At 40.9% G+C, this 20,886-nt stretch overlaps 1 protein-coding gene across 1 annotated transcript in view; it reads right to left on the bottom strand.

The window, feature by feature from the left end:
• The window catches only part of LOC108249932 (major facilitator superfamily domain-containing protein 12), a 37,979-nt gene that overhangs the window by 13,731 nt on the left and 3,362 nt on the right, over nucleotides 1–20,886 (bottom strand). The window contains exon 2 of the mRNA XM_017439601.3: nucleotides 18,552–18,671. Within this exon, the coding sequence (XP_017295090.1) occupies nucleotides 18,552–18,671 (120 nt within the window). The remainder of the gene's footprint in view (nucleotides 1–18,551; nucleotides 18,672–20,886) is intronic.

Below are 20,886 nucleotides of genomic sequence, written 5' to 3'. Positions count from 1 at the left end.
AAAACTCATCTCTTCAGACTAGCTTACCCCTCCTAACTTTGTTTTATGTATTTTATATTTTAACTCATGCCTGTTCTTTGCACTGCTTTTTTATTTTTTGATTTCTTCATTGATGTAAAGTGTCCTTGGGTGTCCTGAAAGGCGCTATTTAAATAAAATGATTATTATTATTATTATTATTATTAAAGGCAAGTGCCTAGAGGTACAGTTAGAAGACCACCAAGTTACCTTAGGAGAGTTTTTTTTTTCCTTTTCATTTTTCTATTTCTGACCTACACTCACCAGCCACTTTATTAGGTACACCTGTCCAACTGCTCATTAACGCAAATGTCAAATCAGCCAATCACATGGTAGCAACTCAATGCATTTAGGCATATAGACATGGCCAAGATGATCTGCTGCAGTTCAAACCGAGCATCAGAATGGGGAAGAAAGGTGATTTAAGTGACTTTGAACATGGCATGGTTGTTGGTGCCAGACGGGCTGGTCTGACTATTTCAGAAACTGCTGATCTACTGGGATTTTCACGCACAACCATCTCTAGGGTTTACAGAGAATGGTCTGAAAAAAAGAAAATATCCAGTGAGCGGCAGTTTTGTGGGTGCAAATGCCTTGTTGATGTCAGAGGAGAATGGCCAGACTGGTTCGAGCTGATAGAACGAGTACAGTAACTCAAATAATCACTCGTTACAACTGAGGTATGCAGAACAGCATCTCTGACCACACAACACGTCGAACCTTGAGGTGGATGGGCTACAGCAGCAGAAGACCACACCGGGTGCCACTCCTGTCAGCTAAGAACAGGAAACTGAGGCTACAATTCGCACAGGTTCACCAAAATTGGACAATAGAAGATTGGAAAAACATTGCCTGGTCTGATGAGTCTTGATTTCTGCTGCAAAATTCGGATGGTAAGGTTAGAATTTAGCGTCAACAACATGAAAGCATGGATTCATCCTGCCTTGTATCAACGGTTCAGGCTGGTGGTGGTGCAATGGTGTGGGGGATATTTTCCTGGCACACTTTGGGCACATAAGTACCAACTGAGCATTGTATCAACGCCACAGCCTACCTGAGTATTGTTGCTGACCATGTCCATCCCTTTACGACCACAGTGTACTGATTTTCTGATGGCTACTTCCAGCAGGATAACGCGCCATGTCATAAAGCGCAAATCATCTCAGACTGGTTTCTTGAACACGACAATGAGTTCACTGTACTTGAATGGCCTCCACAGTCACCAGATCTCAATCCAATAGAGCACCTTTGGGATGTGGTGGAACGGGAGATTTGCATCATGGATATGCAGCCGACAAATCTGCAGCAACTGCGTGATGCTATCATGTCAATGTGGACCAGACTCTCTGAGGAATGCTTCAAGTACCTTGTTGAATCTATGCCATGAAGGATTAAGGCAGTTCTGAAGGCAAAAGCAGGTCCAACCCGGTACCTGTAAGGTATGCCTAATAAAGTGGCTGGTGGGTGTATCTTGATGAGAGGCCCCACCTTGTGGCCCGTCCCCTTACGACTAAAGAACTATGTTATACCTTCATTAGTGGAAGCCCATGTTAATGTTATGTTTTGTTATTGTTCAGTGACTTTTGATGTTGTTTTGAGGTCTGGGATGATATGTAGGCATAACTTACAGTACCAAACTGAAGTTTCATAAAATTTCAGAATACTCTGTCAGTAAACGTTAACGGGTTAAATAACCCACTAAAAAGAAGTAAACTGATCGTTAAAATTTAAAAAGTAAAGATTGATGTAGCATATTGGCAAGCAACTCATCTATATAGGGTAAAGCACAAGAAGTGAAAGAAAATGGGGTTTAAGCATACATATCATTCATCTCATGGATGATCCCCAACTAGATTCAGAAAATACCAGCAGAAGAGCACCCCAACAGAGAAACGTATAAAAAGAATGTTTTCAGGTTTAGGAATTACTGACATGTGACAGGCCTTTCATGGGTCATCACTGGTATTAACTTTTTATTCGGCCCGACACTCTGGGTATTCAAGGACTAATTACTGCTTTATGTATAATAGGGACCTAAATAGCGTTAAGAGCTGCAGAACAGGCCAACGAGACTTGTCTGACCACTCTGGAATTTCTTTAACATTACACCTAGATGGAAGACAGGGCGAAACACTATAGATATTAAAGTATAACTAACCCCCAAATCAACTTTTTTGCTGATAAACTGTCTAAACAGGTTATTTAGGGTTCTATCTTTATGTTTCAGTGCAAATTTTGACAGTTTTGTGTAAAGTTGTGTGTTCTGCATTATTCTGCTTAAAACCATCTCACTACTGCCCTCCTTCTGTCAAATGGTTTATAGGCAGTTGAATTTTCCTATTGGCATTGCCGACTTCAGGCATTTTCGAGTCAGCGCCTTGAACCAGCGGCTCAAACTGATATGGCTCGGGCCCGTTGAGCTCCACAAACCTTCCCTCAAACTGTGGTGACAAGGGTGGTGAAAAATCCTCCACCTCGAAAGACTGTTCTGTGGCAAAACTACCTGCGCCACTCTGGTCACGCTCCATGTTTCACTATATGACAAATTAAGCTAGCTGTTACGTTCCATCGTCCTGACAACAACCCTCTACCCCTCCACCTCCTCCGCTCATGCCCACACTTGGCCGAGCCTCTCAATGTCTCGTAGCTCTGCCCACTTTGGTGGAATTTTCAAAATCTGCCTGGGGGCGGGCTTAAGCTTTGACAGGGGGGTTAGGTACACTTAAAATACTGCTATGTTGAATGATCCTACTTTTGTAAAATAAATGACTGCAGAGTTTAATCTGTATCTGTAAGACAACAATAATGAAGAGACAACCCCCAGTATTGTATGGGACACAGCCAAAGCTGTTCTTAGAATGAAAATAAATGTGAGACAAATGATGTTAAAAAAGAAAAAGGCACAAAACATATTACAATTACAGGATAGATTAAAGGCTTTGGAACGGTCACACATAAGGAATAAAAATACTATTGTGACCCATCAAATTAGACAGACTAAGCAAGAAATAGAAAAGATGTTGTGCAAAAAAGTAGAGAAAAATATACGGTATATGAGACAGATATTACGAGGCAGGATCTAAAGCAAGTAAACTCTAAGCATGGCAGATTAGAAAACAACAAGCTGAAAATACAATATACAAAATCTTAGACCCTACCAACAATACACTGATAACTAATCTGGATTGAATCCGAAAGGTATTTGAAGCATACTACAAATCTTTATACAGCCAAACTATGCATGTTGATAAAGAGGTGATAACTGTTTTTTTTTTTTATTTAATTCATTAGACTTGCCTTCAATTGGTAGGGAAGCAAATAATAGGCTAACCTCAATAATAACTCAGGAGGAAATAGAAAAAGCCAAATCTAAACTTAACTCAAATAGATCTCCTGGCACTGATGAGTTTTCTCCCAAATGGTATAAGACCATGAGGGGAAGCCTCCTACCTTTATTGGAAACGAGCTATATCTACAAATATTTTAAAAGGGGGATCTGTACCTCCTTGGAAGGAGGCTTTTATATTTGTGATACCAAAGAAGGGAAAAGATAAAACAGACTGTAAATCCTATAGACCAACAAGTCTTTTGAATTCGGACTATAAATTATATACAACTATTTTAGTACAGAGAATGAATACTGTAATGCCCTTACTAATTGATGAAGACCAGAGTAGGCTTTTGAAAAATAGACAAATGAACGAAAATATAAGAAGAACCACAACGAGCCTCCACATCTTTGAACAGACAAACAAAAGTAAAAATAGCTCTATTGTCCTAAGCTTAGATGCAGACAAAGCATAATATTCAGTGTGTTAGGATTTCCTTTATCTAGTAATGAAAAGATTTATTTTTTGTAATTCCATCCATCCATCTATTTTCTTCCGCTTATCTGGGGTCAGGTTGTGGAAGCAACCAGAGAGGTCCAGACTTCCCTCTCCCCAGCCACTTGGGCCAGCTCCTCCGGGGGAATCCCAAGGCGTTCCCAGGCCAGCCGAGAAACATAGTCCCTCCAGCGTGTCCTGGGTCTTCCTCTGGGCCTCCTCCCGGTGGGACGTGCACAGAACACCTCACCAGGGAGGCGTCCAGGAGGCATCCTCACCAGATGCCCGAGCCACCTCAACTGGCTCCTCTCGACGTGGAGGAGCAGCGGCTCTACTCTGAGTCCCTCCCAGATGACCGAGCTTCTCACCCTATCTCTAAGGGAGAGCCCAGACACCCTGCGGAGGAAACTCATTTCAGCCGCTTGTATTTGTGATTTCGTTCTTTCGGTCACTACCCAAAGCTCGTGACCATAGATGAGGGTAGGAACGTAGATTGACTGGTAAATCAAGAGCTTCACCTTTTGGCTCAGCTCTCTTTTCACAACAACAGATCGGTACAGCACCCGCATCACTGCAGACGCAGCACCAATCCGCCTATCGATCTCCCGATTAATTTTTGCCCCATTTGTGAACAAGACCCCGAGATAGGGCTGGGTTTAAAAGATCAATTATTCAATTTGAATCGATTTTCCTTTGAATGGCCCGATATTGATTCATAAAACCCTTTAATTGAACCTTATAATATATCTTTTCGCCCATAATGCCATGTGACTTCTTGCATGATGCGAGATCTCGTCACTACGTGAGTAGCGTAACAAAATAACATGGTGGAAGAATTGAAAGGACCCCCAACAAACTTGAAGGCAGATGTCTGGAAATGTTTTGGATGTAAAAACCACGAAGCCAGCAATGAACTGGATAAGAGCCGAACGGTATGCAAGATTTCCTATGTGGAGGTGAAATATTGTTGAAACACAACGAGCCTCTGAAACCATTTAAGAAGACACCACCCGCAAACACAATCTGCATCTGCCCCGAGGCAAATGCAGCTTGAGAAGGTATTTGACCAGCAAATAATAAGTGACCAGCAAACTCTCCGTGAGCCCAGAAACTAACAAAGGCTATCACAGCAAGGACATACAACAATACATTGTAGTTGAAAATGACGGTTTTATGTGGCTTTATAAAGGCCTTATAAAGACTCTGGAGCCACACTACGTTTTACCCACATGCAAACAGTTGAATAAAGTGACAGTCCCAAACATGCACACAGATATGAAACATGGCATTGCAACATCACTTAAATCAGCAGCGAGAGTCACTCTTACCTGTGACTGTTGGACATCCAGAGCAACAGAATCATACCTGACCATTACTGCTCACTACATCAACAACGATTGGAATCTAACGTCATGTCCTACAGACTAGAGCAGTAATGCACCAAGTTAGAGTTAGTTTCTACTATTTGAAGCATTACTTCTTCTGAACCTGTCTTCCATATACAAGTAAAATTGGTACTGTGTGATATCCTTAACTGAATCGAAAATCAATCAAATTGAATCCTAAATAAAATTGAATCCAATCGTTTTGGGAAATCTTAATCAGTACCCAGCATTGCCCCAAGATACTTAAACTCCTCCACTTGGGGCAGGACCTCTTCTCCAACCTGGAGAAGGCACTCTACCCTTTCCGGCTCAAGACCATGGTTTTGGATTTGGAGGCACTGATCCTCGTCCCGGCCGTTTCACACTCGGCTGTGAACTGATCCAGCAAAAGCTGGAGATCACGACTTGATGAACCCAATAGGAACACATCATCTGCAAAAAGCAAAGACGCAATCTTAAGGTCACCAAAACGGATCCCCTCAACACCTTGGCTGCGTTCAGGCACCTGAGTTTTATCACCTGGGGTACCAGAAGGTCAAAACAAGAATCTATAGCAGAATGAGCTGTTTCGTATTTGACAAGTTTTTCATGGCCACAATCTTCATACTCAACTCTGCTGCTCAACGCACAAATGCATTTTCTATTGCCATGGCGCAGGTAAAGCGGAAGCCAATACATGTAGCTCAGTTTGAATATCTAGTTCTTAATGTTTTTTCTTAGTATTTTTTTAACAGTATATTGCTTTATTACAAGTAGAGTATTGATAGAGAGAAGAGAATGGGGAGGGGGGCTTGCTATTTTTATCAACAACAAAATGGTGTAACCCTGGCCACACTACAGTACAAGAACAAGTTTGTATGTACCAAAGTCATTGAACTCCTGGAGGTGAGCATCAGACCATATTACCTGCCTCAGGAATTCTCTGCAGTGATCACAATTATTGTTTAGATTCTTTCATTAGCAGCATGTGCTGAAAAGGCTTGCAATGTAGTGCACGCTACCATAACTACAAGTTAAATACCCAGACTTGTTCATCTTCCTACGCAGAGGCTTTAACCATGTCTGCCTCTGCAGCACACTTTCCATGTTCACACAGTTTAACTGCACCACCCAGAAAACCAAAACACTTGATCTTTATTATGCTAATGTGAAGGATGCATACAGATGTGCCCCCCTTCTGCCCCTTGGAAATTCAGACCCCTGCTTTGTTCATCTCTGCCCCACCTACACTCCAGAAAAAAAAAAACACTTGTTACCAGGTGAAATGCTGGTCCCTGGAATCAACAGAGTCCCTCCAGCGTATCCTGGAAATCACTGACTGGGAGTTTTCTGAGTCATTTGCGGACCGACCGACCGTTCGTCTGTCCATTCGTCCGTCCATAGTATACGATTTATTGCCAAAAAGCATTGTTACAAGAAAAAAAAAACTGACCAAACACAAATTTTCTTACTTTTGTGTTTTGTTTATATATTAATTTCTTGTTCAGTCAAATGAGCCTATACCAGGTGACTACAAACAGAAAACTTCTAACATTAGACTGAGGTTGATAAAGTCCTAAAAACATGTCCAAAACCTCTTCAAACCAATGTTCAAAGATCGTGTTGTGTGACATTGTTGTTGACAAAATATATTTAAATATATTTAAAATTCAATTTCATACTTTTAAAAAACAAACATAAAGATATTACAATGTAATTTTCTAGTTTAGTTTGACTGCAGACAAAACTAGAAGAACTCAGACAGCGCAAACCTTCACCAAGGCCATAGGGTCATTAAAAAAATTGTACAATCTGGATATTGATCTAAATCACCACCAAAAGTGAAACACTTGTTTTTTGTGACAACCCTAACACTTCCTGGAAATTTCATCTAAATTTGTTCATTAGTTTTTAAGTAATCTTGCTAAAAGACAGCTGGACGAGCAAACAAACCGATATCACTTAAAACCTTGGCGGAGGTAATAAACATGTTGGGAGCAACCACAGAGACAGATTGCTTCTCAATTTGTGATACAGTCATTTATTGAAGAGTTTTGGTTGTAAGTTGGACAAGTGGACATAATTTAGTCATTTTCAGTTGCTTCTAACAATATAAATCAAAAGCCTAGCGTCCTTTTAAGGAATGCATATGTCACCTTTTAGCTCATTATCGGTAAAACCACATTATACCCATTTTTGGGTTTTCTAGGATAATTAACTGTGGCAAGAGTTAATGAGTTGTTGATGTAAATCCAATGACTACTTTCTGAAAGTTTAATTTAAATCTGTCCAGTGCTTCATAAAATACTGTATTTCCTAAAATACAAACAACGTTGACTCCATCAGTTAATGGTAAAGTTTTAGGTAAAGATCTCAAGCAATGAGCAGTACCTACAGTTTAAACCAGAAGTTTACGTACACTATATATAGGGCGGCAGTGGCTCAGGAGGTAAGGGTTCGTCCTGTAACCGGAGGGTTGCTGGTTCGAGCTCCCGCTCCGTCAGTCTCAGTCGTTGTGTCCTTGGGTAAGACACTTCCTGCCTTGCCTACTGGTGGTGGTCAGAGGGCTCAGTGGTGTCGGTGTGATGGCAGCCTCACTTCTGTCAGCCTGCCCCAGGGCAGCTGAGGCTACAATGTAGCTTACCGCCATCAGTGGATGAATGGGTGAATGATTGTAGTGTGAAGCGCTTTGGGGTCCTTGGACTAGATAAAGCCCTATACAAGTGCAAGCCATTTACCATAAAAAGACATGCATTTTTTCACACTGTCTGACGTGAAATCAGAACTGTTTTAGGTCAATTAGGACTTTCAAAATTATTTATATTTGTTAAATGCCAGAATAATGAGAGTGAGAATGTTTTAAGTCAGTTTTATTACTTTCGTCAAAGTAAAAAGTTTCAATACACTTCATTAGTATTTTGTACCATTGCCTTTAAACTGTATAACTTGGGTCAAATGTTTTCAATATCCTTCCACAAGCTTCTCACAATAGTTGGCAGGAATATTGGCCCATTCCTCCTGACAGAACTGGTGGAACTGAGCCATGTTTGGAGGCTGCCTTGCTCACATGCCTTTTCAACGTTGCCCATAAATTTTCGATAGGATTGAGATCAGGGCTTTGTGATGGCCACTCCAAAACATTGACTTTGTTATCCTTAAGCCACTTTGTAACCAGTTTGGCAGAATGCTTTGGGTCATTGTCCATTTGGAAGACCCATTTGCGCCCAGGCTTTAACTTCCTCGCTGATGTCTTGAGATGTTGCTTCAGTATTTCCACATAATGTTCTATCCTCATGATACCATCTATTTTTTGAATCGCTCCTGCAGCAAAACAACCCCACAACATAATGCTGCCACCCCCGTGTTTCACAGTCAGGATGGTGTTCTCAGGCTTGCAAGTTTCTCCCTTTTTCCTCCAAATGTAACGATGGTCATTATGGCCAAACAGTTCAATTTTAGTTTTGTCAGACAACAGGATGTGTCTCCGAAAATTAAGGTCTTTGTCCCTGTGTGCATTTGAAAACATTAATCTGGATTTTTTATGTTTATTTTGAAGTAATGACTTCTTCCTGGCTGAGTGGCCTTTCAGCCCATGTCGATACAGAACAGTTTCACTGTGGATAATGGCACACTCTCACCAGCTTCAGCCAGCATCTTCACCAGATCTTTTGCTTTTGGTCTCGGGTTGATATGCACATTTCAGACCAAAGCACATTCATCTCTGGGACACAGAACCCATCTCCTTCCTGAGAGGTATGATGGCTGGACATTTCCCATCTTGTTTGTACTTGCATATAAATGTTTGTACAGATGAACGAGGCACCTTCAGGCATCTGAATATTGCACCCAAGGATGAACAAGACTTGTGCAAGTCCACAATTCTCCTCCTAATATCTTGGCTGATTTCTTTAGACTTTCCCATGATGTTACACAAAGAAGCAGTGTGTTTCAGGTGTGCCTTAAATTACATACACTGGTGTGTCTCTAATTACCTCAGATGTTGTCAATAAACCTATCAGACGTGGTTAAAGACATGACATCAAATGTCCCAAATTGTTTAAAGGCATAGTAATCTTAGTGTATTGAAACATTTGACTTTGAAGAACGTAATAAAAATTGCCTTAAAAACATTCTCTCCCTCGTTATTCTGGCATTTAGCAAATAGAAATAATTTTTAAAATCCTAATTGACCTAAAATGGGAAAAGTTCATTCTAATTTCACATCAGATAGTGTGAATATATATATATATATATATATATATATATATATATATAGCTGGACTCAAGGACAGCACAGAAACACTCATCCTGGCCGCCCAGGAACAGACCCTAAACACCAGAGCAATAGAGGCTCAGATCTACCACACCAGACAAGACCCAAGGTGTACGTTGTGCAAAGAGGCCCCTGAGACAGTCCAGCACATAACAGCAGGGTGCAAGATGCTGGCAGGGAAAGCATACATGGAATGACATAACCAAGTGGCTGGCATAGTGTACAGAAACATCTGTGCAGAATATGGACTGGAAGCCCCGAGATCAAAGTGGGGAACACCCCCAAAGGTAGTGGAGAATGACCGAGCTAAGATCCTGTGGGACTTCCAGATCCAGACAGACAAAATGGTAATGGCGAACCAACCGGACATTGTGGTGGTGGATAAACAACAGAGGAAAGCAGTTGTGGTGGATGTAGCAATACCGAGTGATTGCAACATCAGGAAAAAGGAGCACGAGAAACTGGAGAAATACCAGGGCCTCAGAGAGGAACNGGAAAAGGCCTGGAAGGTAAAGACCACAGTGGTGCCTGTGGTCATCGGGGCCCTAGGGGCAGTCACCCCCAAACTGGAGCAGTGGCTACAACAGATCCCAGGAACAACATCAGACATCTCAGTCCAGAAATGTGCAGTTCTAGGCACAGCCAAGATACTGCGCAGAATCCTCAAGCTCCCAGGCCTCTGGTAGAGGACCCAAGCTCAGAGGATGAAACAAGACCACCCGCGGAGGGTGAGAAGGGATTTTATATATATATATATATATATATATATATATATATATTAGTGTGTATGTAAACCTCTGGTTTCAACTGTATGTGTTGGGAATGAATTTCAGCTACTTACACACCAAATTTAAATACAATGCTTGTAAAATCCGCTATTGTTGTTTTGTCTTTTTAAATGTTAGTTGACTGTAGTGGCCATTTTAAATTGGGTTGGCTTCAAAAGTTATTCAGTTGTTTGGAAACTGAGTGGCTGCAGGTTTTGTGCCAAGAATTCACAGATTGTAGACTGTTGAGCAGTCATCAGATCTTAATTTATTGCAAAGAATGCATTAGCTTTAAAAGTTTGCTTTATAACAAAGACATCTTCTGTGTATCCTGACCCAAAACTCAAATAACTTTGCTTCAGTCTAGTCAACTGAAAAGAAAAGGTGAAGATGTGAAAGATTCCAGCTGAAATCACTTAAATATTATTTGCAGACTGCTATGAAAGAGGGGCAAACATAATCGATTTGCAAAAAATGGCCTCACATGCAGGAAACTGCTACTAAGAATATTACACCTGAAATAAGGCTTCAGGAGATCCAAAGTTCAGCAGCCCCAGGACTCTTTCCTCCTGAGGACTGAGCTACAGCATTGGGTTGCCACCAAAACAGAGTTTAACATCAGCAGCAGATTGTGCTTCCAATCCTTCAGGATTTCTTTTCTGACCTCTCAACCCCCAGCTGGTCGAGGTTCTGCTTTTACTTACTTACTTTGAGCTGCCTTGTGCTGAAAAGTGCTATATAAATAAATGTACCTTACTTTACTTAGACGTTTCTTAGGCAGGGTAGATTGTGTTTTCTCTGCAATCTGCATGTGCAGGTGTCTTAAAACCTGCACTGAGAGTCTGTGGCTTGTGTGTATTTACTAGGGATGGGAATCTCTGATCTCTATCTGATATGATACACATCTGGATTCACAAGCTACAATCTGATACATTTAAGATGTCCCATCTGAAAACATAAAAACTCTCTGAAGGATTAAACGCTGCCGATCTGATGCACATTTATATCCTTATTAATTCAAACTCTGAGGATTCTGACTTTGGGACAGGGGCACTTAGCAGTTCTGAACCGACATTTGTCAAGTAGGAAAGCGGCAATTAGTGGGTCTGAAACCCGACCTGTAGCGGGTCGGGACAGCGGCAATCAGCAGTCCGAAACCCAACTGGCGATATAGCTGCAATATAAACACGTTCTATATTGTAGCCAACAACAAAACATCTTCCTTTTCCAGCAGACATTGTTCAGCAGTAAAACCAGCAGAACTACGTGATGGGCTTCTTGTAATGAAGTGGGTGGAGCTCTACTTGGGTTGCTAGGTGAGGGACTGGGCTTGGCTTGGGGTTGCTACGTAACAAGAATTGTGACAGAACAATCCCAAGGTTTTTGAAAAAGAACGTTTTGCAGACACCAGAAAACAGCTGGGTGGTGTTTTTTTCCGCTTGGACTGTTTCTAGAAGCAGTAAATACCCAAATGGAAGTTCAAAAACATGCAAAAAGTAAATTTTGCATAATAGGTCCCCTTTAATAAATGAATGAAACATTCAAATTTCAATCATTTATTATTGATGTTTTCTTTTACATAAGGGTTCTTTACAAAAATAAATAAGCAAATTGAAGTTTCATTATTAACAAAAAGCTATTGTACAATAGAGCTTTATACAAAACTCTATTGACCTTTCCTTATCAGGAATTCCTGTTAAAGTCCTCTGGTTTGAAATGTTTCCTACAGAGCTTAAACAACTCTGTAGCAACGAAACTCTCCCTTCTTACTGCAGCTTCCCATTGCCTCCTTAAATCTGTGTTACTGGGAAACCTTCAAAATGTGAAGAGAAAAACCAGCAAGAGCTAATGAGAGAGGAGCACCAGTTCCTCCTGTTAGCATTTCATTAGATTGACAAATAATGTTAGCTACGATAGCATAATGTTATAAATGGTCCAATAACCAAAATTATTGTTTAATCTTATTTGTGAAAGATAATTCCTCGTGATCTATTTTCAATACTGTGCTGGTTATTGCAACCATAGGCTGAACAAAATACGGTCATAGCTGCTCGCTCTGTGGTTACTCCTGTTGTCTCTTAGAGACGAGAGATCTGTCCAATTTGGCGGTCATGCAGGACGCGCTCCAGCATGTAATGAGGCGTCTATGTATTTATGTCTGTAATTGGCAGACCAACTAAAACCCACACTGCTTTACAGTCTACAGGAAAGGCTGTTTGGTCAAACATTTGTTTTATTTTCAACATTAATACATTAATGTCAAATTTAATCAATACAATCTGGTGCAATTAGAATTTTCCATCTAAATTGCAGAAATTTAAAGCTGCCTTACTGATGCATTCATGTCACGCATGCGCATGTCCGTGGATCGATGCAAATCAGTTAATCTTACTATCCCTCGTACCTCATCACCTGGATCCTGGATTACCTCACAAATCGACCACAATATGTGAGGACTCAGAGCTGTCAGTCAGACAAGGTTGTCTGCAGCATGGGGGCTCCACAAGGAACAGTCCTTGCCCCCTTCCTCTTCACTCTCTACACTGCTGACTTTAGGTACAGCTCTGCCAGTTGTCATTTGCAGAAGTTCTCAGATGACTCAGCTATTGTCGGCCTCATTAAGGATGGAGATGATGGGGAGTACAGAGAACTGATTCAGAACTTTGTGGAATGGTGCCAGAAGAACTGTCTGCAGATTAACACAGGTAAAACAAAATAACTTGTGGTGGACTTCCGCAGGTCTAAACACTCCCCTTCTGTGCCAGTGAACATTCAGGGAATGGACATTGAGATTGTGAGGTCCTACAAGTACCTGGGTGTTCACCTTAACAACTTGCTGGATTGGACTGACCACACAGCTGCCTTCTACAAGAAAGGACTGAGCAGACTACATCTCCTGAGGAGACTCAGGTCTTTCGGTGTGCGGGGGGCTCTTCTCCAGGCTTTCTTTGATGCTGTGGTGGCATCAGCCATCTTTTATGGAGTGGTCTGTTGGGGCAGCAGTATCTCCACTGCTGACAGGGGGAGACTGAACAAGATCCTCAGGAAATCGAGCTCTGTCCTGGGTTGTCATGTTGACCCAGTGGAGGTGGTGGCAGACAGGAGAATGAGGTCTAAGCTTCAGCGCATGCTGGAGTACCCGTCCCACCCCATGCACCACTCTCTGACAGAACTGAGCAGCTCCTTTAGTGCCCGGCTGCGGCACCCTAAGCGTGTGAAGGAAAGATACCGCAGGTCTTTCCTTCCGACCGCCGTCAGACTGTACAACACCCGCTGCTCTCAGTAGTTCACTACTCTCTGCTATAGGCAATAAACCTGTTCGCTTTACTTACTTATCACTGGTATGGTGTTCAACTGTGTGCAATATCAAAATTCACCATGTTTAATTATTTATTTACTTTAGTCTATGTGTAACATCATTTATCTGCTTACCCTAACATATACAATCGGAATTTACTTATTTTTTTACTATACTGTTTCAGTATTTTTTATATTCACTTGTATTTTTTTTTGGTATATTGGTTCTGTTCTGTCCTCTATGCTGCTGTAACAATGAAAATTTCCCCGCTGCAGTATTAATAAAGGAATATCTTATCTTATCTTACATTCTGATAGCAGGAGTTGGAGAAAATAGACAGAATTTAAGTTATTAATTAGTGTGGTGGCGGTGCACTCCAAGACATCTAAAGCCATTACAGACCTTTATTCAGTCGCCTGTTGTAAAATGACAACTCGTATCATTTTTTCTGGTGAGATAGGCAGTGAGCCTCAAATGGTCTAAGGCACTCAGCCCATGCCAGCGTGACCTGCTCAGGGACAGTGGCAGGTGGCGAGGTTTTACACCTGTCAAACATTAGTGGCAGTTGTAAATTTGATATATTTGCTAAAATCAGAGGAACATATGGAACTGTTTTGTCTCTGCTGAAACCTTTGACCATGACTGTGAATTCTCACGCATTCAGCTCATGGTGATACTAAAGGTGACTGGAGGTTTGTTGATAGGAACTAAGGGGTATAAGAAAAGCTCTAACTGAGGCTGAGCTCAACAGTGTTCAGCTGTGATATGAGCCTTGTTATTAGGCACTGTGCAACAACAGTAAAGATGTCCCTATGGAGATGAGTCTAAGTTCAATAATAAATCTACAAAAGGTTCAGACTTCATACTTGTGTGTGCATTTGCAGCTGTAGATAATCCATTTTGTTCATTCAATGAACAGACACTGGTAAGAAAAATAATGGCCCCAAATGGCGCCCAACTAACACTTCTGTTGTTCACCTTCTGTATTGAAAGCTAGTGTTTGGAAGTAGTTTGGCTTCTATGAAGTTCAGCATTTCCCCTAGCATTATCCAAGGGGGGCACGCCGCTCCCCCAGTGACACCAAGCGCTCCCCCATGATGCTAATGGCATGTAATAAATTATTAAATGTCTGTAAGTGTTCACACGTTACCAATTCATTGCAGCCAGGGAAGATGGCAAAGCTATATATCATCACCCACCCACCCATACCTCCTCAGGACTTTTAGAGTTTGGACAGTAGGGTTGGGTGAAAGACTCAAAATTTTCCATCAGCCACCATTAGTTCACCTACTGGCAATTGGTGATATATTTGCACATTGTACTTGCATTGTTTTTTGTTTGTTTGTTTTAAGGAGGGGCAGATTGAGCAATCTCTGTTCTCTGTGCAACTGTGGAGGCCAGTTCTTCCCTCAAATCAATAAATACTTTTGTTTTAAAACAAGGAGTTACTCAAAACTTCCGTGTGTGATCTTTTTTCAAAATATCTCATGAACAACTAGATACATTTTAATGAAACTTTCAGAAAGTGATCATTTGATGTGCATCTACAACTGATTACCTTGTGGAGTCCACCCAATCCAAAATGGCAGCCACAATCAACTAATCTTGTAAAAAACACAAAAATAGCTATTACTCAAGTAACTTTTCCAGAAATTGAGCTAAATTTGGTGTGGTAGTAGCTGATTGCCCACAACACATACTCCAACACAAACACATTGAGCAATGTCTTTGTTTAAAACCTTGTCATAAACTACTAGAGTCAACTTTGTCTCTTAGCAAAGTCTCTCATAAACCAGTGGATATATTTTAGTAAAAATCTTAGAGAGTGATCACTGGATGTACATCTAGAACTGAATAACTTTTGGACTCAACCTAATTCAAGATGACCACCATAGCTAATCAATGTTAGCCAAAACAAACTACCTATAACTTGGTCAATTTTATAAATATTGAACTAAATTATATGTGGTTGCAGCTGGGATTCCTACAACATACTGTAAGCACTAACACATCTCGTGACATCTCGCAATATTGTAATAAACTGCATATAAAGTCATTTACACAGTTTGACCAAAATGGCTACAACTCCATCACTTTGTTAAGATGATTTTTTTTTAACTTAGATTTTTATTAAATTTTTAACAACAAAGCAAGTCACACAATCAGGCATTAAAAACAACCAATATAAATAATACTGACAAAAATCAATAAAAAAGGGGGCAATTGGTCAAATTTACTTGTTGGACCTTTACATTAATAAAGCTTCTGCTGGGCCTCACCATAGACTAGACTTCTGAAGTCTTCAGGGTTTCCCCCAGTGTATTATAAGCCTGGCGGACGGCCAGGCTTTGCTGACCTGGCCGCCAGGCTAAGTCCGCTTGTTTATTATAAATACGTCATTTTTTAATACACATTTTTTTCCACCTGCACCCCCAAAACTGCTGCCTTTATCTATCTCACTGCGCGAGGGTGTGCGCGCCAACAGTGACACAATCGCGCTGAGCGGGTTTAACCAAAAATGGTTAGTTGAGCTAAAATTCAGTGGGTGGCTTTACAAGACTGAATATGGTAAGCATGTTTTGTGCTTAGTGAAAATATTATACTTGTTTACCAGTAAAATGATGCTATTATATTCAGCATTAGATATGCTTTGTTATGTTGTTCCATGTAGTGATCCAACATGCAGCCTGTGCCACAAAAATCACAGTACAGGACAGCATCTCTCTGTTTTTCAGAGTTCTCTGTTGTTTTTTTACTAAATCACGGTCGGCCGACGATCAGCCAGTGAACGGCCACCTACCACCGGGCTTAGCCTCTTTTTTGGGGGAAACCCTGAGTCTTCATAGATATGTTATCTTTTCCATTTGGTACAGTTCCCTTACTTTTTGGGCCCAAGCGTTGTAGGAGTGTGGCTCTAATTGCATCCACTTAACTGTAATGCATTTCAGGGCTGCTGCTCTTGAAAGATTTGGTTTATAGCCTTGTGCACCTCATTACGAAGGTTTTGTAGTTTAGGGCATGACCAGAAAATGTGGGGGATTGGGCACCACTGAGCCACAATTTCTCCAACACAAACTTGGTACTTTAGAGTCAATCTTAGTGACTACATCTGGGGTCCTGAAAGATGTACCGTATTTTCCGCACTATAAGGTGCACTCAATTATAAAGCGCACTGGATTATAAGGCATACTGTCAATTAATGGTCCATTTTCGATCTTTTGTCATATATAAGGCACACCGGACTATAAGGCGCATTAAGCAAAACAAGACAGCCCCCTGTCTTTTCGGAGAATACTGCAATGACATAAAGGCCCCCACATACTAAAGCGTACTTCACTCCACGGAGGTCCGCCGGACTTGTCCGTGCAAGGATCAATTTTTATGACCACGTATGCATACTCGTTGTCACACAATAAACTGCCCGACGAGAAGCGATGTTCACATCAAATGGTTTTGTGTGCGACACCAATATCTCTTAGGTGAGAATCGGCACCAGCACACAGCATGACTGCCACTGTCTGTGCAGCACTGACAGGTGTGCGGTGGCTGCCCTGGTGGTGAATAAACAAGGCTACAGGCACTTTCTTTCTTTTGTTTTTTTAAAACCAAGTGGCAAGCGATATCTTCCTCCTCGTCCGGTGACGCCATGACGGAAATTTATCACGGGAGAATTTTAGACAATCTGTATGCTTGAGTATGAAGTCTCAACTGTCCGCGGACAGTCCGCCCAGAGTCCACGTGGCTCACAGAGTACGCACAGTACACCCGAGTATGTGGGGGCCTAATGTTGTAAGCGGTGCGGCTTTGTAGTTTACCAAAGTTGTACTAAAACATTACGACTTCTTACATATATAAGGCGCTCTGGATTATAAGATGCACTGTTGTTTTTTGAGAAAATTGAAGGCTTTTAAGTGCACCTTATAGTCCGAAAAATACGGTATTAATAATTTCCCATTTAAATTTCCTTCACATATTTGATTTTGTAGGTTGATGTGCCTCCGTCCACACCCCCTCCCACATTTCATCCAAAATAATTTTGGACGTCTTTGCCTCCCATCTTTGTTTTGTTTGAATGGGCTTATTAAGACTCATTGACAGAAACACCTTATATAACTTTATATCAGCCCTGATAATATTGAAGTCTTCAGACAATGAACTACTTTCTTATAATTTTGCAAATGTCCCCTCGTATAGAGGCTATAGTGTCAGCTTTTTTTTCCCCCTCACTCATACCTGGGCTCTCGGGTTGTGGATCTTTGTCTTCTGGAGTGCACTGTCTCATGGATCTAGTGTTAGTTGTGGGCTTTGATGTGCTACTGTCGTAGTTAGAATTGCAAAGTTTAACCGCCATTTATTAAAGAATGGTTGGTGGTATTTATCTCTTTGAAGCCCAAAACTGCTATGAATCCAGTTTAGGTCATATTTTGTGAGAAATTGCTGTTTTTGACAAAACTGTTCACAAATCTGGAGGAGCTCTGAAATATCGGTCTTGGCTCACTAGCGCCTCCATCATAAGATGATTTTAATCTAAAACTCTGGTATGAAAGGCAGCAGGCAAAATGCATTCATTCAAGAAATGCTAGGCCTTTAGTTAAAATTAGGGATGGTTAGGATAGAAATATTAGTTAACAATCACTGTGGACCATTTATTTTGTCCACTAGAAATTACTGAAAAGATGATTATCCACTAAAAAATGCACAGATTATCTAATATTTCCGAGATGTCAATACTGATATGTTCTTATATCGTCCACTTCCCAATAAAATTTTTACTACATCCTGATAAGCTGCCTGACACACTGCTAAAAATCTTTACAAATGGCTAATACTTAAAAAATTTAAGAACAAATTGGCAGTATTGAGGTTTTTATTGTGTTTGGTTTATAATGTCACAACTAAATTTACTGTTTCCTTGTGAAAGGTAAGTAATTTCTAAACCTTGTGGGACAGAAAAGTGGGGATGTGGTGTCAGGCATTCTTTCTGTTCATATGTTGTACAGGACTTACCCACTAAATGCCAGGTTTTCCTCTTGCCATAGTTTCCACATCCAGAAGTTTGATCCGACTCATAACCAATAAGAGGTGTACAAACAGCATCAGCTACCTGCCCAACTAGCAACAACACACCTGCAACAAAGCACACACATTCAGAATTCAACAAGAATGGAACTGAAGTAGATTCAAGTGGACTGTATTTAAAAAATAATAAACCAGGTAGGATTTTTGGACCATACTGTTTTATTATAAAATTCATAATCCCATTTCTGGAAAAATTGGGACATGCAATAATTTGCACTGATTAGTCTCTATAGTCAGGTATCTGGGCTGTGCTAAGCTGCTACCCCTTTTCAGGAAGTGAATTGTGGGCCTCTGAGCTTGCATCGCTGAAAACAACTGCAATGGAGGACGTACAGTGGTGTCCTCAACTTCACATCTCAGGAGCTCAGCTTATTACCATAAAGGGAAATGAATGTATTTTGAATCTATACTGTCAAGCCTGTCCCAGTGGGATGTGTTTGTATTATTCTACAACTGGGTGTGGTAAACGTTTATAAAAAGAAGCAGCCCCAGAAGAAGGGAGGATTTCACTGATTGGGCCAGAAATCTCGATTCGGCACAGACTCTGTTATTTTGAATAAACTCTCACTGTTCAAGAATAACTTATGTCTGTAAAGTCATTTCTTTGATCATTACATCGCTGCTGCAATTCTGAAGACCCAGAAGAATGTCCACCATTTGAAGACACTTCAATAGAATGATTTATTTAAATTAGCTTTGGAGAGATGTAGTAGATTGCTGTATGAATGTGGGTGGATGGGTAAATGAGGGCACAGATTGTGTAAAGCAATTTGAGTGGCCTGGTTGACTAGGAAGGCGCTATATAAGTAAAGTCCATTTATCACTTACAAATCTCATAAAGCCATATTTTATTACACTTATCATTTGTTTAAACTAAAATTTTTTTTATTTTTTTTGTAAAATAAATAAAAAAATAAAAAGGCATTTGAATTACATGGCAGCAACACATTTCAAAAATGCAAAACGTTGAGACAAGGCCATGTTTACTACCATGAAGCAACCCATCTTCTTTTATTGATAGTCTGTAAATTTTTAGAAACTGAGGAGACCAGTTGCTGGAGTTTTTGGAGGGGAATGTTGTCCTATCTTGTCTGATGGAGGATTCTAGTTGTCTAAGAGTCCTGGGTCATTGCAAGACTTTTTGTTCCATGATCATGCAAAAGATATGTAAATGGGAGCACATGTTGTTCAAAAACCTGTTTATATTTTTCTGCATCAATGATACCTTAGCAGATGTGGAAGCTGTTGCCTGAGGGACTAATTCACCCCCATACCACCAGGGAGGCAGACCTTTGAATTGTGCACTGATAACAGGCAGGATGGTCAGGATGCTCTTGCCTTTAATATGGAGGTTTCCAAAAAAGAATGAAATCCAAGAAGAAAGTATTTGTCTGACCACAAAACAATTATCCACTTTGCTTCAGTCCATTTTAAATAAGCTCTGGCCCAGAAAAGACAACATTGTTTCTGGATGGTGTTTCACAAATGGCTTCTTCTTTGCATGATAGGGCTTTAATCAGCAATAATGGATGATGCGGGGATCGGGGGACTGAACATCACTGACATCCAATCTTGACTTTCAGCCTTTTCTTTAACACAAAGAGATTTCAATAGATTCTCAAATATTTGGATGCTGTAAACTGTAGATGATAAGAAATTCAGTTTTCCCAATTATCTATTGATGATTGTTATATATATATATTAGTTTTGATTACAAGAAAGCCTATGACTCAATGCCACACACCTGGATCATTGAATGCTTAGAGATGTACAACATCAACAGGACTCTAAGAGCCTTCATTGCAAACTCGATGGGGCTGTGGAAAACCACCATTAAAACCAACTGCAAACCACTTGCACAAGTGTCCATCAAATGTGGCATATACCAAGGAGATGCGCTGTCCCCACTGCTGTTCTGCATAGGACTGAACCCCCTCAGCCAAATCATCAACAAGACTGGCTACAGATACCAACTCAAGAATGGGACCGCCATCAGTCACAAGCCATAAGGAAGGAGGCAGAGGACTAGTGAGTGTGAGAGCCACTGTCCAGGATGAAACATCCAAGATCCATAAATACATCAAGGACAAGGCCTCAACTGTCACAGCTCCATCTGTTCCTGCCACGTCTCTTGTCTCATGTCATGCCACAGCCACTTAACTTCCCACTCCCAGTTTCTAGCCACACCTTAGTTTCCATGACCACGCCATCAGTCTCATCTGTTTCACCTGTTCCTGTCACTACATATACTCACAGCTCCCAG

This window comes from Kryptolebias marmoratus, linkage group LG20 (assembly GCF_001649575.2).
Source record: "Kryptolebias marmoratus isolate JLee-2015 linkage group LG20, ASM164957v2, whole genome shotgun sequence".
NCBI lineage: Eukaryota > Metazoa > Chordata > Actinopteri > Cyprinodontiformes > Rivulidae > Kryptolebias > Kryptolebias marmoratus.
Note: the sequence above shows the minus strand (reverse complement) of the source record. Positions and strands in the feature narration are given on the sequence as shown.